General features: G+C 34.2%; 1 protein-coding gene across 1 annotated transcript; it reads right to left on the bottom strand.

Annotated features, from left to right (window-relative positions):
- Positions 1-1,000: 1,000 nt before the first annotated feature.
- Positions 1,001-27,812, bottom strand: LOC123562221 (mucin-5AC-like). Its single transcript, XM_053526058.1, has 24 exons — positions 27,800-27,812; positions 19,868-23,662; positions 18,740-18,847; positions 18,177-18,277; positions 17,456-17,644; positions 16,385-16,471; positions 16,140-16,251; positions 15,430-15,543; positions 12,977-13,049; positions 12,450-12,546; positions 12,215-12,258; positions 11,381-11,492; positions 10,337-10,440; positions 9,388-9,490; positions 8,991-9,141; positions 8,418-8,487; positions 8,021-8,087; positions 6,857-6,942; positions 5,965-6,091; positions 5,519-5,560; positions 4,880-4,978; positions 2,996-3,062; positions 2,303-2,376; positions 1,001-1,305 (listed from the first exon to the last, which is right to left on the bottom strand). The coding sequence occupies exons 1-24, from the start codon at positions 27,810-27,812 to the stop codon at positions 1,249-1,251; spliced, it is 5,892 nt and encodes a 1,963-aa protein (XP_053382033.1). The 3' UTR covers positions 1,001-1,248.
- Between the last annotated feature and the right edge of the window lie 83 nt (positions 27,813-27,895).

Genomic DNA, 27,895 nt, shown 5'->3' on the forward strand with positions numbered 1-27,895 from the left:
TAACGCACACATTAAACATGAGGACATTTTAAAGGGTCTTTATTCAATATATGCGTTTTTCGAAGTAAATCAAGTTCCGAATCTTAAAATTAAACTGTGAATTAAGATCAGACTTACTGATCTTTTTTTATCATAATCCTGTAAAGAAAGAGCAAATCTTATTATTCTTTGTGTACAAAAACAAATTCCTTGAAATTGAGTTGTTATGTTAAATATTGCCTTTTTAAAACTATTTTTGAATATTCTTTTCAGATATACTGCACACTCTATACACAATAGACAATATAATTGAGCCGCACCATGAGAAAAACAATGGGTGCATTTGCGACCAGCATGAATCCAGACCAGCCTGAGCATCCGCGCAGTCTGGTCAGTATCAATACTGTGCGCTAACAGTTTTTCTAATTGCAGTAGGGTTTGAAAGCGAACAGTATGGATCCTGACCATGCGCAGTCTGGTTTGGATTTATGCTGGTCGCAAATGCACTATGTTGCTTTTCTTATGGTGCGGCTCAATTATTATAGTTTACAAGAGCGTTACGAATAAAGAACAAATATAACGTTACAACACAATAAGCCACGAAACAGACATTAAGTTATTAAGATATACAAACTTAAACTGACAAAAATATCAAATGAACACAACCGGTCACCGCCTTGGAACGGTCAGTGACTGAAACAAGAATCACTTTTACATAGAATTATATCGCGTAAGTTTTAAGTTGCAAACGAATACGTAATAATCATACATGTAATTTACATATGCAATTTAATTTACACAAACAAAGTGGAATTGAAAAAAAATCAGACATTCTAACAATATTATAAAAATTGCGTTTGGTCGCGATTATAAGTTGGATTAATATTTGATAAATAATATTTAATCTGTAAAAAGATCCCTCGGAAGCATTGAATGCAACCAAAAATCATCACCAGCAACATTTCATGAAACATCAATATAAATCCTTTTCTCATCTGTCAAGGCTTCAACAATTGTCCAGAGTATCTATCATAATGGTATACCCCTCTGACTCTGCTCAAAGTCAGCCATGCAAAGTGTTCTATGTATATCAATAAAGAAAAAGGGAGGCAATTCTAAAACACCAATTGATATTGAAATGACTATGATTAGCCCCCTCCCTTAATTTTCCATATTCGGAAGTTATGTAGTTCAGTATAAACAGATTTATACTGCCGATTTATATTTGTTTTCTATTTGTCGGTGTTCATAAATGAATCACTTTACATTTCACAGATGCGTACACAATCCCTCTTCGGAGAAGTATTCACTGAATTGGAGTCGTGTCTGAAAATGTAATTGAACAAATGCAACAAAACATTATAAGAGCGAATTACCTAATTCTTAAATACTGTTACTTTAAAACGAACACATAAATATCAAGCACTTTCAATTGTACACAACCATATTTTATCTGATATCTCGGCACTTTAAAACATAAGTGGTATTGCAGTGCATTTGTTTAAAGTAAAATAATGGTAACTAATGTATGATAGATGTTTTCGTAAAAACATTCCCAATAATTATGTGACGGTCCAATGTCAAGTTAATGGGAATAAAGGATGAAATTTTAAACTGTTTTAAATTATTGTGGAACAGATGTTTCTTATATATAAGTGACATGCTAATTCAAAATAGATCGGTTTTTTCTTACTTTTTTTTTTTTTTGCTAACCTTACCATACGTATGGCAGATTAGTTTCATACATGAAAATTGCTATGAAATATTATATTATAGTTCTCGTTTTTTTTTAAAAAAAATATAATTCATTTTTACTATGAATAAGGTAAGTAATAAGAGATTCATGCTAAGACTGTTGATTGGATAATTTGTCACATGTTTTCGCGACATCACATATGGTAATATAAATAGTATCACAGCAATATATAATGCGAGAAAAATAGCCTCTCTTAGTTTCCTGTAATTGGGTGAGTAATGCAGTATAGATACATCAGGGGTATATGTCTTGGAACAAAAAAGGCTGTGACTAAAAACAGATCTGGTGCGCCTGTGATATATTACAGACGCCAGTATATACCGGGTTAAAGCGATTTCAATGTCTAGTGTCTTTAATGAGTATATTTTGTAATCATGGAAATACTAACCCTAACACCTAGTGAGTATATTATACATATTAAACACTAAATGCATGCGGACATGCAAAAGTTTCGATGATAATGATTTTATGACATGCGCAGATTTGTCATAAGAAACAGCGAAGAAAAAAATTCCCGAGATTCCCTTAAAAAGAAAAAAATAAACGTATCAATATTTTAGTACTTACTGAATTGAAAAGGCAGTTGTTGTCTATATCATCATCTTGAAGATGTGCACTGCTATATATACCTTGCTCTGAAACTGCAAAATGCATTTCTATCAATCACCTAATAACTTACCAGGAAAATGCTGTTCTCGTATTTTTTAAAATACCAACCTCTCAGGGTATATGTGAAGCTGGTACTAAAAAGGTTACAAAATATATGCTCTGTCATTAAGAATAATGTATAATTCTAGTGTAAGCGCTATACATCTTCCTGTGCTAAGCTCGCACCCGGGCGGACGGATGGAGTGGTATTATTTGTGACCTTGTTTTCATTTCCGTTACTTTATAATATACAGATAAACACATCTGCCACAGTTGATTAAAAGAAGGGGTCGCCTATTTAAAAATTCGAGCTTGAACAACTATATTTTCTTTCATTTTTATGTCCAGTAAATATAAAATAAGAACACGGTAATTTACCATGTTTTACTCGATTCGTATAAACCACTTTACTTTCATTTGTATGTCCATTAAACATAAAATAAGTTAATTATTACTTTTTTTATAATATGTTCAACAATTTAGAACATATTTCACATGTAAACATATTAAAAAAGTAGTCATTGACTCAGTCACTTTATTAAAAAAGGGTACTTTAGTTTCGTTACAACTGAACACTTTATAAATCAGGAGTGGAACATTTTAGCTAATCACCTTTTGTTTTATTGCTCCAACCGACTGAATACTGTGCCGATGACAAATAACGGGCTATCGACTTCGGCTGAAATATGAAAGAGCTTTTTAAATAGTTTTCTTATTTAACATTTAGTTTCATTAATACAATATTCATATGTACATCCCAGCCAGAAATTAAACATTTTAAGTGTTACTCACGACCTACTATGACCTATACATTATTGCCACAGCCTGAGCATAAAATCATGTATGTATAAAACTGTTTATTGAACAAATAAGAGCTCAAAGAAGCGGGTTAAAATACGCCCGAAGTTCTACATAAAAGGAGGAGGAAGACAAATTTAAGAAAAACAAACTTTGATGTGTGTGGGTAGGGGATGGGGTTTTTTTATTGCGCGGCAGCGCTGATGGAAAACTAACGCACAAGAAACTGTGTGAATGTATCTGAAAGGAGAGGGTATGTAATGTAGATTGTTGCACTCCTTTAACAACGTCATCACCACCCTCCTTTTTCCAAGTTAAAAGTCAATGCCTTGAACAGTTTTGACTTTTTTTTACCTTTACTTTTGACCTACCGACCAAGTCCATGCGCTCTGAACATCGTCTCCTTACCACCTATCCTAGTTTATACTAAGAATGAATATTAAGTTATGCTTTGGACACATGACATGACAGACACATTTGACCTTCCTCTAACCATGACCGTTGACCTACCAACCTAGTTCATGCACTGAAATACTAAGGCACAAAAACAAAAAGTGATTTTTTGTGGGGGTTGGGGGAAGGGAGTGATGTGGATTGCTGCACTCCTCAAATCACCTCATAATAACCACCTGTATTCTACGTTTAAAGTCGATATCTAAAAAAGTACAAAATACAAAGAGCAGTCACAATTTGTGACCTTGACCTTCACCCTACAGACCAAGTTCATGCACAATGCACATCTAATCGCCACCTACAAATGCCAAGTTTGAAGTCAATATCTTAAATGGTTATCACGTTATGCTCTGGGCGAAAAAGTTGATAGATTTAACCTTGCTACGTGTATAACCTTGACCATTGACCTACAGACCTGGTTCATTGTGCACATCGTCTCAATGCCACCTACCTTTATGCCACAATTGAACGCAATGTGATGGAACGAAATATGAAGGACAATTTTTACCATTCAGCTCCTTTGACCTTACAGACCTGATTCATATTATCTGCACATAATCTCATCGCTAGCTATATGTATGCCAAGTCTGAAGTAAATACTTTGAATATTTATTAATTTATGCTCCGTACACGAAATGCGAGGGTCAAGTTTGACATTTGTGACCTTGACCTTTGACCTACCGACCTGGTTCATATGCTCTGCACACCATCCCATCGCCATCTACCAATATGCCAAGTCAAAACGTGCGTATAAAATATTTCGTTAATAGTAAGAGGTCGTATCTGCTAGGTACGACCCATTTTTGTACCAGTCTTAGAAAAATCTACTGACGTATCTGCCACATAGAAGTTATATAAATTACATATTAAAGGATAACATTATAAAATTCAAAAGGTAATATTTTACGTCGCGGCATTTTGAGAACACATTAAGACCAAACTATAATTCAGGTATACCAACCGCTGCTTACTCTCTTCTCAATTTAAAATTTTAGTTAAATTAAATTCGGCCGATATGACATTTCCCGGGTTGCTTAATCCTCATATCGACATCACTAGACGACAATAACTTCTTTGTAACTTCTTTGAAGTTTAACAATATAAACAGAAGAGGCACAGTATTAGTTTTAATTTATCTTTTTAGTATTAACACATCATTTTAAAAATACGGGAATAGCCTTTGATGTAACAAATTAATATGTCAGTTAGGAAAAGTCTTCATTGATGATATAAGATGAGTCTTACGATAATACGCAGTTTTGATGTTGGTGTTGGTGTTGCTACAGAAAGAGACAATGTTTCGGACTTCCTTCTAGTAGTAGCAGCTTTGTAAGCCTTTGGTATCTGTAAACCAATTCCATACATTAGTATACGGTTAATTTTCGAATCATGTTTTAAAATTGTACTTCAATCTTAGAGAAAGAGAGAGACTTTATACGATCCAGTCACCATAATACACCGGACCAATAACGGGAAAATGTCTAGCAGAACAAACGAACGTGTATATTCCACGACAACTCTACGAACCGAATAAGATTATATTCCATGCTGCTTTATTTACATACCAACTGCACAACACCTTATACTGGTTGATTTTTTGCATACATACTCAAATTTCTTTTATTATGTCTTGCAAATCAGCAGTGACATTTACGTCTTTTTAACTGATTGGGACCAGAAAAGCCAAATCTTCTCTCTCAGAAGGTTAACTGAAACAGAAGTTTGTTACACGAAATGAGCAAATTCCACGACCCCAATGAACCATAAGATATAACAACACTGAGTCAAATTACGAGGAAACGTGTTCGGCACTTAAAATCTGTTATTTTGACAGTTAAAATTTATAAAAAAGATTCTTTGGAATCATAGAACATAAACGTTCACCTGTTTGTTCAATGCACATTGAAATATGAATATAACCAGTCCCTGAAATAAAGTAATGACATAAGATAAAATAAACAACAATGTTATATCTAAACACTTACAGACAAACAATATAATCTCTATTTATAACCCTCCAAAGAGCATATAGTTCTTTGCAAAAATGTTATTTTCCTTTCAATCACATAACATTAATGATAAATTAACCTCAACAGAGCAACAACCTCATTGCATGAACCACATTTTAGCCTTCCAAACGGTGATGTGGTAGTGAAGTTGCACTGTTCATACTGTAAACATCGTCACGCTACACATTACTACTGTTTCTGACAAAAAGTAACAGTAAAGCAAAATGCAGGCACAAAGGCTTATGTACATGTCATACTGTCAACTCTCAATGACACAGAAAACATTATAATGTAAGACATAGTGAACTGCCATTCGTTTACCTGGAATCCATTACAGACCGCGAAGATGTACTGTATCCATGACATAGACTTATTAACATAGAATATCCCAATGACCCATGTGCATCCAACTAGAGGAAGTAAAACACAAAGACATCGAAATCCAGTTCTGGAAAACATTAAACATATATGTTTCATTTGAAAAAATGATTGATACATGAAAACCTACACGCTAAAGTACGTATTTACAAAAACTGAATCTAGTCAATGAAATGCAATACATACGCACTAATCAAGGAAATTTCTGAATTTCTTTTGACCTTTATTTATAAGTCAGATGCTTTTTGAAACGCATAAGAGTCGATCAGGCATAAGCTGATTGAATAAAAAGGTAATGCTTACAATCATAAAATTTGTGTCATAATTAAGCTATACAATGTTTTCTGTGAAATTTGGAATCATTTACAAGTGTCTGATTGAATGCAACACTTTTTAATTTTCACTTTAGAATAGAAGGTGTCAGTAGGCATTTGGCCTCTATACGCCAATAAAGGGGCTTATGGTGCATGAGGAGCAATTGTAAACAATTGGATCGGTTAAGTCTATATAAAATACTATTTTTGGGGGTATCTGAAATATTAACTTATTAAAATGATTACATTTATTTTAATTGTCATCTCTTAATTTTGTGGTATGTGACAGTCATTTCTTATAATGGAAACCGATGGAAAAATACATATCAATGCTTGTCCATGGTCAAACTTATATGGAGTCTTCAGATCATGTGAACAGATACATAATATAAAAGTAACGCAACTAAAGACTGATGTGAAAAAATTAATCAAATGAACTTCAGTAATTGTTATTAATAATTAATTGAATGATGCGTACTGCAGTTTACTAAATGATTTATGAATTGTTTTATATTTCTTACAAGACTTTCTCCTTCTTGTCCTTATGAAGTACCTTCTTTGAACGGAATACTGCTCTCATTACGAAACCAAGCAGAACAGAATTAATCTGCAACATAGTAAGACATTAATAGAAGAGCCTTTTTTCTAAATGAAAAAAACAAAACGAAAAAAACAACAACAACAACAAAGCGATCGGTAACACCGATGGATTCTCCCCGAAATTATTGTAGCAGAAGGGGCTTTTCAGGCGCGGATGTTATGTTAAGGAGAAATCGGTCAGCAAGACTTCTAAACTTGGAGTGCCTATAGTTATGGCTCCTTCTCACTGTACTTTCTTTCACTGACCTCTATGAATATGTAAAGTATCAAATCAATACCTTACATAGTATTCGAGTTATGCCCTGGACAAGGTTTTCAAAAAAGGGAGATAATAAAAAAATGGGACCACCTAGTGTCATTATTCTTTGTCACTGCACTCCCTCTCACTGACCTCTATCAATAAGTAAAGTATGAATGCCCCGGACAAGGTTTTCAAAATAGGAAGATAATTCAAAATATGGGATCACCTGAAATTATGGTTTCTTGTCATTTGACTCCCTCTCACTGACCTCTGTCAGTATGAAAAGGTTAAAGTCAATACCCTACATTGTATCTAAGTTATGCCCCGGACTAGGTTTGAATTAAAGGGAGATAATTAAAAAATGGGACCACCTAGGGTAATGTTTTCTTGTCACTGCAATCCCTTTCACTGACCTCTATCAGCACGTAAAGCATAGTGATACAACATAAATAATAAATATGCATCATGAGAGCTTTGAGATAGTTTGTTTTCGGTCGATTACGAAGCAAGTTCTACAACTCGCTAATCCATCGCCACAAAGGTATGAGAGAAGAGAAGCCAGTGTTCCTTTTAATGCTGATCGCCAAACAAGAGAGCTACTGGTACTATTCTAACGTCTTTGATATGACGCGGTCGGGGTTCAAACCCACTACCTCTCGCACTCGAAGCAGACGCTCTATCACTTCGAGCTTTGAAATTTCATGGGATAAAAATGAAACTGTTGCTCCCACCGCGTGTTACATATTACTAATGGTGCATATTACAGTTCACTAAATAACATGACACGTTTCTGTTCGCATTATTTAAATGAGTATAATGAATCGTCATAATAAAACGAACTTACCAGAATTATGCACAACGCAGGACCCACAAAAGCCCAAATTAGACCATTATCAAATGAAAGCCAACAACTGTTGAAATAATGAGTGCAACAACTATTAAAATTGCAAAAACATTTTTTCAAAGATGTATATCTAATTGAAATATTGTTTTCACAATATACAGGTCAAAAATGTTCAGACAGGAATTGTTTTTAAACATTAGAATTCATGACAACAACAACAACAACAACAACAACAAAAAATGTAGCTATAACAACTATAAACCGTACCTCACTGCAATTAAAATTACAATATTACATAACATAATAATAGGATGTTTTATTAGTTTTTGCATGAAATCAACAATCTTTAATTTCAGTAGATGTAAGTATAAAAAATCATATAACATAATTGTCATACAATTGATTGTTTCCATATCCCTTTCTCTTTGTTGCTGCAAGGGAAATACCTACAATCACTGCTGGAAGTACTGAAATAAAAAGTAACAAATACATTGTGTGTGATGCCTATAGTATTCAATCTATCCTCTTCATTTCAAACGGCGGTAAGAAAATACAACATTATCGTTACATTAAACGCTATTATGATACACAAATTAGATTTAGATGTATTCCTATCTAACAGAACATAGGATTCAAATACAAGCGTAGGTGTAATTTTAATACCTAGTTTTCTTTACAGTATAGATCTATTTGTGCTCAACACAAAATTTATTGACAAAAACACTAAAATTGACTCTGGTAACCATGACACAATTTATTCTCAACCATCTGTTTTATGCATTCCAGCATATGAGCTTGCCGTCAGATAAGCAAACGTTTCTATACTCTGTACAGTACAAAGTGTACAATCTCTCATGGGGACATGATATATGTATGCACTCTGGCTTGCATAGGAACTCCCTTTTCTGAAAAAAATACTCGTAAAAATTCTGGAAATTATAAATTATTTCACAAATATCAATTAACTCACGCCAAGCTGCTGGCAGAATCCACTTTAGCCTTGACTTTGATGCAAACACGTAAATCAGCGCAAAGAAAATCTCTATACCTTCTGCCAACATCAAGAAAAATACGACTAAGTAAATGTAGTGTAGTAATGCCGCTACTGCTGTACAGCCATTCTAGAATATCAGAAAAATAAAATAACATAAAATAAGAAATCTCATTCATATTCATACGAATAAAGATTTTTACATAAATTCATTATCATTCAAATTCCAACGACATAAAAAATTAATTAATTAATTTACACTTACAGCAGGTACCATTATTAAATATATGTTATGGGGATGAATATACGTAATATTATAATATAAGTAATATATTTATTTTTTCCGTTTCAAAAACGAAATACACGATACACTTACTTCGCTTTCCGTTCTGTCAACGCCACTAAGAAAAATGACATATGAAATCACCAAAGCAAAGCACAGATTCATAAGTATTTTCACTCGATCTGACTTCAGATACCTGGATAAAATTTGAAAAGTACTTGACGAGGAGAAATAAATATTCGTACCTAACTTTGATTCATTTTCCGCTCTTAATCTTGACGTTCATTCATTAAACAATTTCATTTATTTTATAAATTATCTTAAATTAAAAATAGTTGACCTTCAATGACACCGGCAATTTCCACATGGTTTACGTAAAAATCGGAGACTGACGAAATCGCATCGGGAGAATATGTAATTTGCTGATTGCCATTACGCATCCACTACCTTGAATGCACTCTTATAGATGTTGTAAATATATGCTTATCTTTGTAAACCTAATATATTCTCCACAGAGTATTAAACTGTAGTTTTCATCTGATTATTATCCGGTTATTTTATGTTTTATTTATCAATTATTCTCTTGGTATATGAAACTGATTGTAGTATTATTTCGATTTACTTTTGTTTACATATCATCTTGATTATAATTTTCTACAAATGACAACTTGTAAGCTTTTAAGGGCAGTTTAAATCCGCATTCTTCATACTGTTGCTACGTCTTTACATACACCAATTTCCTACGCAGTGGTCTCCCCTTACAGTTAGGAGACCTCTGTTGTCACAAGCATTCTTATCAAGATTTTGATAAATCGTTAAATATTTTAAGAAATTTAATACACATGAAAATGATAACATTAAAAAATAAAAGCGAAAATAATAATAAGAAGAATTTTTCAAGGGCCATGTGACTTTCATAGTCGCGTGGTAATTGTGTCTAGTGATACGGAAGATAATCGATGCTGGGAGTATGTGCATACTCTACAGGCAATAGGGTTAGATTGTGTGTAGCTTATTCAAATCATGCGAATAATTTACATACCTCCAGAGCATGAGATGTGTGATCATTGTGAGCAACAAGCATAGCGTCGACACCGAGCATCCGACTATAGATACAACATTTATTGCTGTCGAGTCTATATTTTCCTGTAAACAAAAGTGATTCAGTACAATGGTACTAGATTTGATGCTGCTGACCCAAACAGTGAGTGCTGCTTTCACAAATGAGTTATAATTTTTTTACAGAAATTTATGCAGTTGTTGGGTAAATATGTTACAAACTGAATTACTTATAGAAAACATTTTCCTTACAGTAGGGGAAACCTCCAATTAATAGGTTTTCCATACTTCCAAACAGGAAAATTATTACTTAGTATAGTAACCTGTTTACCGTTCGAGATTTTGACACGTTTCCTTTAAAAGGCTTGGTACGTAAGAATATGCTTGGTTGTATTCCTTCATTTATTCGTTGTGTCTATGTATTGTAGTGTATTATAGGCTTAATTTATGCATGCATAACGCACACATTCAATAAAGCCCCGAAAGGGCTTTTTTGTGTAACATTTGCGTTAAAGGCAGGGTACACAGATGCTTGAGTTACTTGCGGAGAACAGGTTAGTACTGGTACAGAATCCAGGAACACTGGTTAGGTTAGCTGCCCTCCGTACACTTATGAAGTCTGCTGAGATCAAATAATCTTTAATAATGTTAATTACTTTCTTCATACTGACATTGATATTTTCTCAGAAAACCATTTTCTCTCTAGTCTCATCTAAAGACAGAGGTAACAGATATTGTAATTTTTTCAGAAAGTGCGATTAGGGAGGATTGATTTTATGGCCAAGTGCTTTACGCTTAATGACTCTAACGACTGATGCCAGTGTACTGCCCGCCGTTACATAACTGAAATACTGTTGAAACACGGCGTTAAACCCAAAACAAACACATGCTTGAACGCCAGGAAAAATAACTCAATGTTTTCCTGTTAGATATTTATTCTTTTTTATTTCGGTAGATATTAACGCACATTGAAAAAAATACTAATATGATTACCGTGTACTCTTTCTAAATAAGGAATATAACAAACCTTTGTCCATGGACTCATTAAAATAGCAAAGTTTGTAAGGTGATTGCATTCACATAATGCCGTTGTGATGTTCCATGACTTCAGAAAACAACCATCTTTCTCCCATAATGAACTAAATAGTTTTATAAACATAATTTGTATATGTATATACAGAGTAAATATTGTAGATATTAGCGAACTAGTAGTATTAGTTAAAAACCGTATGTATTTCAAATACATGCAATCAACATAGTTTTAAATTTCTGCTGTCCTTGAATTGAAATACAGATTCAAATTTATACGAATATAATTTTAGCATTTGTGTTAGTATGTTATCTCAATCGACATAACGTCTAGCGGTATTTTACTCTCATTTTACTCTCCTCCTAAAACACTGTGCCAGTTCAGCTGACGTACGGGGCCTAATAATACATTCCTCACAGAAGAGCCGAACTCTGCAATGAGGCAGGGTGAACTGATTCCTAGCTTTTGATTGTCGCGCATAATGAGTAGAGCAAATGCATTTTACTTATTCCCAGGGCAAAGCCTATGATTGGTCAGTTACTTCTAAGGTGAGAGTAATTATATTAGCATGACAGCCTACCATACCCTAGAGATTTTCAGGTGAATTCGAGGTATATTTCTATAGGTCAAACGTCTGGACAATCGATGCCAGTAGTATATAAAGTAAATACAATGTGCAACGAAACGATTTTCCGCTTGCATTATGATACACATTCATGGGTTTCTTAAACGTTTTCGAAAGAAAGGTTCTGTACTATATATGAACACACACACATGCCCATCATCATCTACTTACGTGTAATAAGAAAACAATCTAAATATCTGTTTTACCTTTTTTCTTTGCGAAAACTGCAAACTGCCGACAAATTGTTTACCTAAAGGTAAAGAGGAGAAAAATATGTTACTGCAATTGTTAAATATATGTACACTGTACTAGATGTAATATATTGCTCATTCCTCATAATGAAAATTTCGTCTGAACCTATTTCTTGATCTTTAAAACTATTTATAAAACTACACGAAACCATGCAAGATGATGATTGAAAAAATAATTGTTGATAACTACCTGCTTATGCTCAAATGCAATTCTGATTTTAAAGTTATTGTTACTTTTCCAGTTGTTCAATTTTGCTGACGTCACTGCAGAACCAAGAACAGCGTTACTGAAAATAAACCAATGTCATGTACTATAACTTTGAAATGCCAAAGTCCACGTATTTGATACAATTTGTGTGTAAATTACTGAAACATTAACATGTAGGAAATAGGATTAGCCTAAAGGGTTATTCAACATTTCTTGATTAACTTATTAAGTCTAAATCACGCCAATCATGAAGTCTTTGGTTTGATTCACATTACGGAAAAGGCCGTACTTTTCACTACCTGCTAGGAAAGATAAATTATACAATACCTTAATAATCCCTACATATAAATATCGATTACTTCTTAATTTATTCAAAATTTAGATCAGCCCAACAATACAGAAGTACTGCATATTTCAATGTACCATTTACAAATACGATAGTATTATGATGGAGTATTTTATAGTATCATTAAAGACAATATATATCACACTTATACAATGTACAATACCTGCTAAACGTTGTCATGGTAGACATAATACCAGAGAGATTTCTATAAAGCACCGCAGAAAATAACGTCGAACCTTAAACGTACACATAAGACATTATCAAAACTGACTGGAATTCTTTGGTACTAATAGTTTAAAGGGTGTTGTTTCAGACTAGTAAAAGTATATGTTATGTAAAGGTCGTATTGAATGTTTATCTTTATGAAGCAAAAGTGTATAAACTTTGAATCTGGTCCATACTATGCACCGCAAAACTCTTTTATCATGATATTAATTTAAAGCAGTGGACCTGTAATTACACTCGGCAATTTCCGTGTAATTACGTATTCTCATTAGCCTAGTCGGCATTCTTCGGACGTTACTATAGCTAAAAGCACACGCAGCTTTTTGTAAACAAATAGTATGAAGAGAAAATGTAATGCTGATGGCCGTTTAGGGTTCACAACCTTAATTTAATCATTATGCAAGGTCAGATAAATGTATGACATTCCTTGAGTATTTGCATTCTGCAAAAGACATTGTATATAATAGCAACAACACTTAACTTCACCACGTTACGTCACACATATATTTAGGCATGAGTCGCATTATTTTACAGACTAGTACAATGTAGCTGACATTTTATTTAAAGGTGTTACAGCATTGTTTAATTGATGCAGTAATGCTAATTAAGGGTGTCACAAAAAATTCTAAAAATCTGTATCAGCAATTAATTAACATCAATCAAAATAAAAAATCAATACATGTTTTTGCTTCAGAGTTTTCCTTTCGCAAAAGAACGGACTTTGTTTAAAACTTTATTTACATGTACTTTGTTTGCATTTATCATATTTAAACGTATGATCAGAGTATAAATACCAGGTTACTTTAACATGATACATAGAGATTAAACTCATATTCTTTAGTATTGAAAACAGTCATTCTTGCATAAAAACTACTTTTTTCACTGGATCCGCCCATGTATAAACGGGAGAAAATCGTGTGCAAACAAGGCAATTCACGTGCTGTTAATACATGATTTTTATTTTTGAAATGCTTTGGCAGGGACGTATGTATGTATTTCTGCGCAGACTGATATTTGGCATCTGCATCTTGTTTCTACCATAATAACCTCTTCTTGTAGCATTATAGACACAATGTAATCCATAGTATGTTTAGCTGTATCAGTTTCCAACCCCAAACGTACTGCCCCCATCAATGTACGCACTAGCTTCTCTTAGAGTATACTCCCTTCACAAAGCGTCTGTTCAGTTATTGTAAATAACTGTGAATAAATAAGTATCGCGTGTAACTTGTGCTATTGCCCGTTTTTAGGTATTATATTAATGACTTTTGTTAGTATCAGTCGGTTTGTTTTTACCTGATTGTCCGCAGAATTCATATAATAAACCTCGAAAGCTAGTCACTAGCTTCGTACTCATCCGTACTCTGTTTGTTCGTACTCAAAATAATTCGAATGTAAAGTTGTTATTCTTAAAATAATTGTGTTCCTGTTTATCAAATTTTTCAGTTATATGTAAAATTATGTGTAATGTAACGTTTGTAATAACTAAGAATAAAAATAAGATGCTCAGAAACCTTCAAATCACGCTTTTAGTAGTGTTGTTGTTATGTGTGCCCCGGTTATGGATATTTAAAACATGTTTACCGTTTCCAAGAACAACAAGAATGGTAAATAAAAAATGTACCGGAATCGTCAAGTCATCACATATGAAAACAATGCATTTAGTCGTCGTGTAATGTTTTTATGTAAAGAATAGCGTTTGTTTTGTGTATAAACGCCTGCAGAAGCCCTTGGGATATGTTTGTGACCTCGACCTTCGGTCTCGGTCACAAACAATCCCGCGGGCTTCTGCAGACGTTAATACACAAAAAAAACGTGTATTATCCCTACATATAAGCATGCTTTGAAGGAAATGAAGTTTTGCATTTTACTCGAATTTTATTGTGCAAAATAATGCTATCCATATAGTGTCCATATCAACAGCCAAAGTCAGTCTTTTCAGTCCGCCCGGTTAAGCAGCAGTCATAACCATTATACCGTAGGTTTAAAACCTGTGATAATTAACCGGAGACAATACATCTATAGTCATTTGTCATGCTCCTCTGATCCATGTAGAAGTTTTCAGTTACTTAAGAACAACAGGTTTATTTGCTGAGGAATCTAGAAGCACTGGTTAGGTTCTGCCTGTGCGATAATTGCAGACCAAGATCAGCCTGCACATCCGAGCAGGCTGATCATGGTATGCACTGTTCGCTATTCAATCAGTAAGTTTTCAGTAAACGCCCCTTCGAATAATAAATGATATTACCTAAATTGAATGATGGACCAGTTCATTTTAGAAATTTAGCCGGCTAAAGGTTAAGGCACAGCCGTATGCAACAGAAATATTCAAGAAAAAAGAAGATATTAAACGCACCAAAACAATTAGATTGAAAACATAAATATGTGAACCTGTCAGTGAATCCCGAGATAAGTTTAAAGTTGATCCTCTTGCAAATTCTTTATATTCGCCTCCTTCAGGGAAAACAATTTCAGCAGAATCATTGATTTTTCGAACGTGCAACACTAAAGTAAAAGAAATGTGCTACAAACAAATTTATTTGGTTAACTTTTGCATTGTCTAGTCATGTTTAAGCCCTTTAAATGCAGTTATACTAAAGTTCCATATTCATCTATATGTTTGTTCGCAACAGGAAATTTTTTATACTTAACATTACCATAACACCAAGAAATTGTTCTGTAGTTGTTTGAAATAAGTGCCGAAGCGACTGCTTTTAGAAGAAAGCATATTTTAATGGAAAACATGAGGTATTTTTGTAGAACCTAATATATCACACTTATAAAAATTTTACCGGCTGATAGCTTGTGTTTTCAATCGTCAATTAAAAATTTGTGAATATTTGGGTTTTTTTTTTTCATTATGATATGAAATAACACATTCTATGGTTTGCCTACCGAACTGAATTCAGTTAGATTACAATCCATATTTGGACTCGGCATTATTGCTGTTTATCGTCCAATAGAATTCAGTACTATACTAAATATTCATATGTCTTCTAAAATGAAAACAATATATATTAATTTTTATGTTTTATATTAAAATCGAAAGTAAAATACATTCATAATACGTAAAAAAGAGAAAGAAAATGATATCTACTTACATAAATTTGATACAGCTATTGTTTTATTCGTCTGAGACTCATCCAATGATTGTGCAATAACATCTACGAACACACTGATTGTATCGAGAAGCTTTGCTGCTGCGGAGACATCCTATAAAACAAAGGCATGGTTTTGTAGCATTTGCTAAGTTTTATTTAGAAATATGGTAGAAATAATAATGAAACATTCACACATGATCGTAAAAATTCTTTAGCAAAGGATTAAGAGCGATCATTAATTTTACCTTATTTTGTGAAGAATTTTGATCGATCGCTTGCCATGCTTCTGTATTATCTGAATCTAGAAGGTTACTTGCAGTCTTCAGAAATGCCTGTTAAACAAAAGATAAATCAATTTCTAGAAGATAAGCGGCAACAACGATGTCATTAAAAACTACATACATTAAGGGCGATTTCATGTATACCATCATCATAGTTCTGGCATTTCTTAACGCCATCTTCAACAAAACCTTGTCTAAAGAGGAGTGCATGCTCAAGAGTGTTGAGTTATCATACTGCTTCAAGATACTGGAATGTCGCTACCACAAATGAAGCAGGCAGTAATTGAGGAACTGCACATTCTATAGAAAAGAGATTCAGCTGGATGTGACTGTGAAAAAAAGCCAGTAGCAGGTGACTTACCACTGATCGGTAGGACCTGGTTAAAACTCTCGCTTAGTTCTAAACTTAAAGTACCATGATCCGTGAATTTGTACATTATGTCAAAGTTTGGCGGTGTTTATTTTGCATTGTGACCTTTGGAGTTAATTCCTCGCGAATGGTTGTTATTTCACAGTATGTGAAACACATACGGCAATTCAGACAGTTGCTAACCACGCTGTCTGACGTAATGAGCTGTGCGCCACCTGCCATTAGTTGTGCGGCTCTTTAATCTTACAACAAAGCGATAGTTTTAACCAGGTCCTACCGATCAGTGGTAAGTCACCAGCTGCTTGCTTTTTCAATAGTTGTTTTGCCCGCCCGCTTAGCTCAATAGGAAGAGTCAAGATCTACGAATCGCGGGGTCATGAGTTCGATCCTCGGATGAGGCGTGACGATTTGATAAAAAGCATTGTGTCTGCAATCATTCGCCCTCCACCTCTGCTTCATGTTAGTAAGCTACTTGCAGAGTTCAGGTCTTCCTGGTATAGAAGCCAGGAACACTGGCTAGATTAACTGCCCGTCGATACATATCTGAAATACTGCTGAAAACAGCGTTAAACCCAAAACAAACAAACAACAAACGAATATTTGATTTTACCGACACCATGAATTAGAAGTTATTAAAATAGTAAGAAATATCTATGTAAATTTACCATAGCTTGATCGTCTGTGACCGTTAAATTTTCTAAATTTGCGATATCTTCAAGAGTTGCAGCGATGACTTCAATCTCCCCACTATAGACTCCATCCTCATTCTGTGTTCTTTGTGATGTTAAGGTAGACAGATTTCCAAGAACATTGTCTATTACTGTGTTTGATATGCTGTCTTTGATTGAACTGACCTTAGAATGTAAATCAATTCAGTATTTTCCATTCCTGGTAATTATTATTTCAATTTCTTATAACTTGTGCACGGCAATATGTGACCATTTTATGTCGATTTGCCGTAAAATCTAACTCACTCAAACTCGCTCGCTAATAATGTATAAGTAATGTAATCATATTCTTAGTAACTTAAAGATATCCATTGCCCATCTTTCACTAAAATATTTTACCTTCAGACATTAAATGTAGAAAGCTTTCATTTAATACATTCAACTTTACTAAAAGGTATGTTAATTATGCATGTAGAGCTACATTCTTAAGTTAAAGTCATGCAGTTACAATAAATTCTTTAAAAGAACTTCTTTTTTTTAGCGTAAGTACACATTTATACTGTGTTTTTTTTATATATATTCACATGCGAATTTTGGGTCTAGTATAGTACTAAATCATTTCAATCATTTAATTAGGAAGTACTGTAGTTATGCCGTCTCTCGATTCATTGTTATTCTATTAAAATATTCTATCAGCTTCTAAATCGTTCAGACATACCATGTTTTGTATATCTTTTATATCCTTACGCACGCAGTCATACTTAGGCATCATCCATGTTCCTGCAGAAGTGCACTTTCGGAATATGTTCCCAGATAATTCTGAATAGCAATAATAATTTCCAGCTTTCAATAGAACACTATTGAGAATAAAAGAGATATTAAGGATCATACATATCGCTCATACACTAATACGTCATAATATGTCATGCGAACGTGTAGCTTATCTTTACCCTAATAAAGATGGTGATCACATACCCGTATAACATTGTCTTTCACCGATAGGTAGGCAAGAACAATGTAGCCAAGCTCATTACTATTATGATTAGTTCCAATGATAAACAACATGACTGTTAATTACCGATGCTATACTGGAATTTTAGTTTTCAGATTTTTCATAACTCCTTCTAAAAATCCATTTGCTCTAATTTTATCTAGAAAGATGATGTGTGTATATTTCATTCTTATGTTCATTGAAATGCATGCATTTTAGACAGCTAAATTATACGCTTTTGAACAACAAAAACAGTTATTTAAACAAAGGGCTACACAATTTGAAGATACCTGGATTCCTTTGGAAACACGGAATTGAAACTACGCTTCCAACTTTTGTGACATTCCACTGTGTACGTCTGCTGTCAATGTCTCTTGTGCAATGGGAATGATGCTCGCCTTGTAATATACATATTTCAAAAGAGACTCGGATAATGGACGAAATTAAAATAAATCTAGTTATGGTTGAAACGTTATGTTTCCATTATACTGACAGCCAGCGTGAAAATAATTAAATATTAGATATTTTGTTATATAGGCGTGCTCAATATTCACTGTTGATAAATAGTTTAAACACTTAGTTGGTAGTTGTCTGTGTTCATATCCACAAAACAACAACTGAACAGTAAGTAATGTGCCACAATTTAGTCTTTGAAGTAGTTAACCAATTTTTTCTGCTTTGATCAATTTCGTTTTCGAGATCCTGATCGTTTCAATTAAATCTAGGATAAGATATAATTTTGCGGCTTATTTTATCTAGGCATTACTGTTTTTCCGCAACTGCTTATTCTTTTCCTGTTTTTCTTCTTATCTTGTTGACAATGCAAGCTTCCGGCGACATTTAACAAAATGTCGACATCAACCCTAAGAGGTATGAAAGTGCATATGATATTACTACTATATTTACATCGGTCGAACCCCAGTTGAGTATTTAACCTACAAAACATGACATTCACCAATATGTTTTGTAAGGTCTGAAGTTTATCAGATTGCCGATATAAATTTTAAAAAAAGGAATGGTGCGCACTGAAAAATCCAAGATGACCGTATCTTTTTAATTCTGATTGATAAAACATGCTATTTTTCATACTAGAATAAATCTGTGTGTATGACAATTTTGTTTGCAATAATCAGAGGGAAGGGGAATTATTAGCCGTGAATCCTACTTTTTTCTGAAAACAAAATGGCGTTCTGTTTAGATTCATGGTCGTATTAACAACATTTTATCTATGAAAATACTAAATAGTCTCCCTTATCTATATTTAACTGAATCAAACTGATATGTTCTATGCATATGTTGTTTTATTACCTCTGGCTATCCGTACATGAAACAAGAAAACTTGGTACTTTTAGTTTACTAGATAAACAGTTAATAGCTGTAACAAATTAATTTTGTCATGATAGATAAGTCATTTATACCTGTATCCTCTACAATAACTGTTGGTGCTGATGTTTCACGATTCGGACTGCTGGTGACAAATATTGTCGATGCAGTCATATACGCAGATACGGATGTGTTATCTTTTATAGCTATTACTTCGTCATCTGATTCAGTAGCATGTGCCTTTGATGTGGTCTTATACTTAGACGAGGAAGTATGTACTTCCGTCTCTGTCGTTCTGTCATTTGATGTGATTGCAAATTTGGTTGATGAGGAAGATATCTCAGATGCAGATGGATACGCTTTTGACGCACTGGCCATTTTATCAGTCGGTCTAGTGGCATATATGGAAGCCGTTGTATAATACGTGTAATCTTTAGTACCTGCGGTTATATTATCTAATCCGGCAACATATTTGGTTGATGCGGCGGTACTTTCAGATTCATATTTTGTGTAATCTTTAGTACTTGACGTTTCATTCTTTGGTTTGATTGAATAGTTGTTTGACGTGATGGTTTTTGCAGATAAAGATGTATAAGTCCTAGTACTCGTTAATCCTTTGGCACCTGTACTTGATGCGTTAAAATTTGCCGTTTCATAATCGGATCTGGTAGCATATGTTGTTTGTGCAATGGATCTTTCAGATGTACGTATGTAATTTTCAGTTGTTGATGGTTCATCTTGTGATTTTGTTGTATCTAATGTGTAGAAAGTTGAAGTTTGATCATTTGAACTCGAAGCATATGCTGTTGATGTGGCGGAAGTTTCAGATGCATATTTATTATCTTTAGTACTAAATGTTTCATTTTCCAATGTGGGATCAATTGTAGTTTGTGTGACGTTAGTTTCTGGTGAATATTTATAATCATTACTTCCAGATGCGTATGTGTAATCTTTAGTTCTTGACGTTTCATCATTTGATTGTATTGTATTTGTGATTAATGCGTTGGAATTTGTCGTTTCATCATCTGGTTTGGTAGCATCTGCTGTTTGTTTGGAGGAACTTTCAGATGTATATTTGTAATCTGCAGTACTTGAAGCTTCGTTATTTGATCCGGAAGCATAGGTCCTTGTTGTGGTGGTGTTCATAGATGTATATGTGTAATAATTTATACTTGTCATGTCATTAACTGATTTTGTTATATTTGTGATTAATGGATTTATAGTTGCCAATTCAGCATTTGATGTGGTATTATTTACTGCTGATGTTGAAGTACTTTCAGATGCATTCACAATTTCGCTAGTACTTGAGGTAATATTATTTGATCCGATAGCAGATGTGGTTGATGTGGTGGTATTGTCTGATATAGATATATAATCTTTAGTCCTTTCAATTTCTTCATTTGATCTGGTAGCATATGTGGTTGATGTTACAGTTCTTTTAGGTACATGTGTGTTATCTTTAGAACTGGTCCTTTCATCATTTGATAGAGCATTGAAATTTGTCGTTATATCATCTGATATGGAACCGAATGTGGTTGTTGCGGAAGTATAAGAGTCCGGTATGTAATCTTTTGTTCCTTTAGTTTCATAGTTTAATCCGGTTGAAAATAACGGTGATTTGCTGGAAAGTCGATATGAGTAATTATTGATACTTGTCGTTTCACTATTAGATCTGGAAGTATAAGTGGTTGGTGTAGTGGTAAACTCAGACGCAGATACGTTATTGTTAGTACCTGTCATTTCATAATCCGATCTATATGTGTATGTAGTTGGTGTGGTGGTACTTTCCGGTGCATATGTATAATCATATGTATTTGTCATTTCACTACTGAATGTAGAAAGCTTAGTGCTTGGTGTAGTGGTATACCCTGGTGTAAATATGTTATCGGTTGTACCTGCCGTTTCATAATTCGATCTGGATGTATGTGTAGCTGGTGTTGCGGTATTTTCAGGTGCATATGTATAATCATTGGTACTTGTCATTTCTCCAGGGTAAGTTGGTAAAGTGGTATGCTCAGATGAAGGTTTGTAACCATTAGTACCTGGCGCTTCATAATTCGATCTAGATGTGTATATAGTTGGTGTTACGGTACTTTCAGGTCCATAAGTATAATCATTGGTTTTTGTCGTTTCGCCACTGAATCGAGAATGATAAGTGGTTGGTTTAGTGGTAAACGCAGATCCAGATACGTAATCGTTGGTACTTGTCGATGCATAATTCGATCTTGATGTATGTGTAGTTGGTGTTACAATACTTTCAGGCCCGTAAGTATAATCATTGGTTTTTGTCGTTTCGCCACTGAATCGAGAAGGAAATGTGGTTGGTTTAGTGGTAAACTCAGATTCAGTTACGTAATCGTTTGTACCTGTCGATGCATAATTCGATCTGGATGTATGTGTAGTTGGTGTTACGGTACTTTCAGGTCCGTAAGTATAATCATTGGTTTTTGTCGTTTCGCCACTGAATCGAGAATGATAAGTGGTTGGTTTAGTGGTAAACTCTGATTCAGATACGTAATCGTTTGTACCTGTCGATGCATAATTCGATCTGGATGTATGTGTAGTTGGTGTTACCGTACTTTCAGGTGCATAAGTATAATCATTGGTTTTTGTCGTTTCGCCACTGAATCGAGAGTGATAAGTGGTTGGTTTAGTGGTAAACTCTGATTCAGATACGTAATAGTTTGTACCTGTCGATGCATAATTCGATCTCGATGTAAGTGTAGTTGGTGTTACAGTACTTTCAGGTCCGTAAGTATAATCATTGGTTTTTGTCGTTTCGCCACTGAATCGAGAATGATAAGTGGTTGGTTTAGTGGTAAACTCAGATTCAGATACGTAATAGTTTGTACCTGTCGATGCATAATTCGATCTGGACGTATGTGTAGTCGGTGTTACGGTACTTTTAGGTCCATAAGTATAATCATTGTTTTTTGTCGTTTCGCCACTGAATTGAGAATCATAAGTGGTTGGTTTAGTGGTAAACCCAGATTCAGTACCTGTCGAAGCATAATTCGATCTGGATGTATGTGTAGTTAGTGTTACGGTTCTTTCAGGTGCAGAAGTATAATTATTGGTTCTTGTCGTTTCGCCACTGAATCGAGAGTGATAAGTGGTTTGTGTAGTGATAAACTCGGATTTAGATACGTAATTGTTTGTACTTGTCGATTCATAATTCGATTTGGATGTGTATGTAGTTGGTGTTACGGTACTTTCAGGTCCAAAAGTATAATCATTGGCTTTTGTCGTTTCGCCACTGAATTGAGAATGATAAGTGGTTGGTAAGGTGGTAAACCCAGATACAGACACGTAATCGTTTGTACCTGTCGAAGCATAATTCGATTTGGATGTGTATGTAGTTGTTGATGCGGTACTTTCAGATGCATCTGGATTATCATTGGTACTTGTCGTTACTCCACTGAATCGAGAATGATAAGTGGTTGGTAGAGTGGTAAACTTAGATGCAGGTATGTAATCGTTAGTTCCTGTCGTTTCATTTTTCGATCTGGTTGTATATGCGGTTGATGTTATGACTTTGAATGTTGCAGATGTGTAGCCATTTGTACTGGTCGTTTCGTCATTTAATATAGTACTACGTGTGGTTGATGTTGTGGTATTTCCGGAATCTAATGTGTCACCTTTAGTACTTGCCGTTTGGTCGTTGTCTCCATTTGCGTTTGTTCTTAATGCGCCCTCATATCCGGTTGTCGTAGAAATTTGCGTCAATGAAGATTGTGTTAATTTATCTTTAGAATATTCAGATGTGGTCGCTTTACTTATAGTCCTGACTGTGTCTTTATCTGCAGATGTAGAATCTATATCTGATGATGCAATGTATCTAGGTGTGGTATATGATGAGATATAGTCGGCATTTGTTGTTTCATTAAATCCTAAAGTAAAGACCAAAAAAAAGTTTTAAAAAACACTTTTAGTTTGTTAATTCAACATTTTAACTCAATATCCGGAATTTATACAGATTTGCAACACTGAAAACGTATAAAATAGTAGTGCACTTAATATTATTTAGTAGAATACGGCGATATTACATTGGAGGATAACGCAGTTGAATAAAAACATTGAAGGAGGCTGGAAACAAAATATATCCTGTATTGTGGGCACTGTAAGATAACCTTTTAGGACTTTTTTCTTTTTGCATTCGTGAGAGCAACTATAGTGTGACAGTGGCTAGTTTCATTTTGTGACCCGTTTTCTTGTTTTTCCAATTTTTATTTCATTTTAGTACATTGACATTTATACATGTACAGCATGTTTATTAATATATGGATACAATACTCCTAAAATTTCGATATTACATATTTGAACAGTTTTGTCCATATATTTCAATATACATTTTTATCCATATATTTCAACAAAGTCAGAAAAAAAAATTTTTACATAATATCAATCCCTGAAATGTTTTTCAAACAATAAGGAGGGAAAATGCTTTGTAAATGATGAAATGATGGAGTGTCCTTAAAGAAAAAAAGGAAAAGAGCGGTACATATTTGAAGAAAAAACAGGAATTATTTTCATGTATGGATTTAGTAAAGAAGAATGTTTTAAGAAGGGAAAGGAATTAAAAGGCTGCTCTGCTCAATCAAATATTCTCTGTTGGTCTACATCACCATGAAAATCAGTACATTTTGAATGGTATACACCTAACTTGTCCTTCAAACAAGCAATAACATATTCGATCAAGATAAAGCTTAAATGAATTAAAAGTTGGAGGTGTTTTACTATGTTTACTTCTAAAAATGAAATATTTTGCAAAATTAAGAAGAATATACTTAATGACATTTTTCTTATTTTTCCTAGTATTTCAATCCACCCCCCCCCCCCCCCACCACCACCACCCCGAGATACAGTTTGAAACCTAGTGGGGTGTCTAATAGATTTTTCATACTGAGATAACTTCCTATATCGCTCCAGAATTTTTGGATCATCTGACATTCCCAGAACATGCGGGGGTGTGTTTTTGAAGACATGGAGCAAAAATCGCATGGATTTGATGGGGGATAGTTGGCACTTAAATAGAAAAGCATTGTTGGGTACTATTTTCATCAGATATTTATATTGGAACGCTCTAAGCTTAGTATTGTACACATTATATAGTTTGTAAAGATTTTCTATATAATTTTTTTTATAGAATAATGTGTTTCCATTGTTATCTAACATATAACTATTGTACCATAATATTTGTGATGAAATACAATTTATTTCTTCATTTAAATTATAATTAACCTTGCACCGTGCTTTTGATATTTCTTTATGGGAAGTATCTACTTGAGATCAGGAACATGTTTTTGATCACAACTGGATTTGAAAATTTCTTGCTATTTTATCTGGTTTGTACTCCCACAAGAAATCAAACATACAGTTTTTTTATTTTCTTGATAATATTCAGAGACGGGTTTGGCAGAACCGTCAATGGATATATTAATGTTGGAAATGCAAACGTTTTCAGTGCTGTTATCTTTCAGATTAATGAAAGGTTCCATTTACTCCATGTAAAAAGTGTATGCTCAAACATCTGTTACTTTTGGCTCTGAATTTGTTGTTGATCATTTGCAAAAGTTTGACTTAGAGTCGATGTATGTTCCGAAGATCATTTGAAGGTTTTCCTTTCGCAGAAAATTATATTTCTATGTTTTAATGATCCTATTCTTAGAGTTGTATATTTAGATACACTTAGTTCTAGACCGGAAAGTTTACCAAATTCCTCTTATGTTTCGATAAGTGCTTTAAATGATTTCCTGCCACCATCTAGAAAGAAATTATCATCATCCGCATACAAAGTTTGTTTTACCTCCACATTTGAAATCTTTATTCCTTTAATGTTCTCATTTTTCATAACAGCAGCTGCGGAAAGAATTTCAATGCATATGATAAGAAAACAAGCGAATGAAGTATTGCCATGCAATACAAAGTCCCCTACTGGAACGCACCTAATTTTCTCTACTGCAGTATAACATAATGAACTGATATCTGTCAATGATGTATAAACAATATTGTACTATATATACAATATAATATAACAAAGTATTTGGATTAAAATTTGCATATATAAAAACGTACAGTTGTTTTCATTTGGAATTTTTTTTTTGGCCGATTATACAAAAAGTTATCATAAAAGTTATTTATAGTAACAACAAAGTGAAATAAACCCTAAAATAAAAATCTATAAAATATAAGTCCACAAGAAACTCTTAACCAGGTAGAGATAGATCAAAATACACCTAAAATTTGGATGTACCGTGCATGTTGTACCACAGAAAAGTGGTCTCAATTTTTCCCTACGGCCAGTAATAAAAAAGTTACAATATAATCTATTTAAAGTAACAACAAAGGGACATAATTCTAAAAAAAGTGTGCCTCATAGTGGTGAACATTTCTACCAAGTTACAAAATTCCTCCATGCATGAAGAAGAAATGCTCCGGACAAAGTCATTCTTGAATTTGACCTTTAACCTCTAAGTATGGCCTTGACATTAGACCTAGGGACCTGGTTCTGGCGTGCGACAATTCGTCTCATGGTGGTGAACATTTGTGTCAAGTTACATTAAAATCCCTCCATGCATAAAGAAGAAATGCTCCAGACAAAGTCATTCTTGAATTTGACCTTTGACCTCTAAGTATGACCTTGACCTTAGACCTAGAGCCGGGGCTTTGCGCACAACATGTTGTCTCATCCAGGGAAATGTTTGTGCCAACTGATATTTAAATCCTATTTTGCATGACAAAGTTATAGACCGGACTGGAAAAAAATCCTACTGACCTTTGATCTCAAAGTGTGACCTTGACCTTTAAGCTAGGGTTCTGGGTTTTGCACATGACACGTCGTCTCATCATGGGGAACATTTACGCCAAGTAATATTAAAATCCCGTCATGGATGGCAGAGTTAAAGACCGGACAGGAAAAAAGCCCTATTGACATTTGACCCCCAATTGTGACCTTGACCTTTGAGCAGGGCTCCGGAATTTGCGCTTGACATGTTGTCTCATCATGGGGAACATCTATGCTAAGTAATATTGAAATCCCTTAATGAATGACAGAGTTATAGACCGGACAGGAAACAGAACCTGTTCATGCCATGCTAACATTTGACTGCTAAGTGTAACCTTGACCTTTGAACTAGGGATCTGAAAGTTATGCACGTCACATCGTCTTATTATGAGGTACAATTATGCCAACTGATATTAAAATCCCTTCATAGATGGGAGAGTTATGGACCGGACAGGAAAAAAGCCCTGTTGACCTTTGACCTCAAATTGTGACCTTGACCTTTGAGCTAGGGGTCCGCGTTTTGCACACGACACGTCGTCTCATCATGGGAAACATTTTTGTCAAGTAATATTAAAATCCCTTCATGGATGAAAGAGTTATGGACCGGACACGAAACAGACCCTGTTCATGCCATGTTAACATTTGACTGCTAAGTGTGATCTTGACCTTTGAGCTAGGGGTCTCAAAGTTGTGCATGACACATCACCTTATTATGAGATACAATTGTGCCATGTGATATTAAAATCCCTTCATGGATGGGAGAGTTATGGACCGGACAGGAAAAAAGCCCTGTCGACCTTTGACCTCCAATTGTGACCTTGACCTTTAAGCTAGGGGTCCGGGTTTTGCGCATGACACGTCGTCTCATCATGGGGAACATTTGTGCCAAGTAATATTAAAATCCCTTCATGGATAAAAGAGTTATGGACCTGACACGAAATTGCGGACGGACGGAATGACGGAATGACAGAATGACGGAAAAGCGCATTCCTATAGTCCCCGAAACTGGTTTTCAACTAGTAGGGGACTAATAAGGGACAACCTTGACGAATTCTTTTTTGTACATTAAAAAAAACTCAGACATATGTCCATCATTTGAAATGGATCTTTTTACATCATTATAGAACAATTTGACCCATTTCAAAATTTATTATGCAAAATTAAAATGTTTTAAACATTTAAACATGTACGGGTGGTCTATACTATCAAATACTTTTTTGAAAGTCTGTAAAGAAGATAATACCTTCATCATCCATTTTGTTTACTTGTTCAATAACATCAAGCAATATTCTGTCATTTTTCTAATGTAACGCCCTTTTATGAATCCAGTTTGGTTATT

This window comes from Mercenaria mercenaria, chromosome 2, assembly GCF_021730395.1.
Source record: "Mercenaria mercenaria strain notata chromosome 2, MADL_Memer_1, whole genome shotgun sequence".
In the NCBI taxonomy this organism is placed as follows: domain Eukaryota; kingdom Metazoa; phylum Mollusca; class Bivalvia; order Venerida; family Veneridae; genus Mercenaria; species Mercenaria mercenaria.

Coding starts and splice junctions, on each gene's coding strand:
- LOC123562221 (XM_053526058.1), bottom strand. Junction 17,645..18,176: donor TAAAAGATATACAAAACATG/GTATGTCTGAAC, acceptor TTACATTCTAAG/GTCAGTTCAATCAAAGACAG. Junction 10,441..11,380: donor TAATGAGTCCATGGACAAAG/GTTTGTTATATT, acceptor TTTTGTTTACAG/GAAAATATAGACTCGACAGC.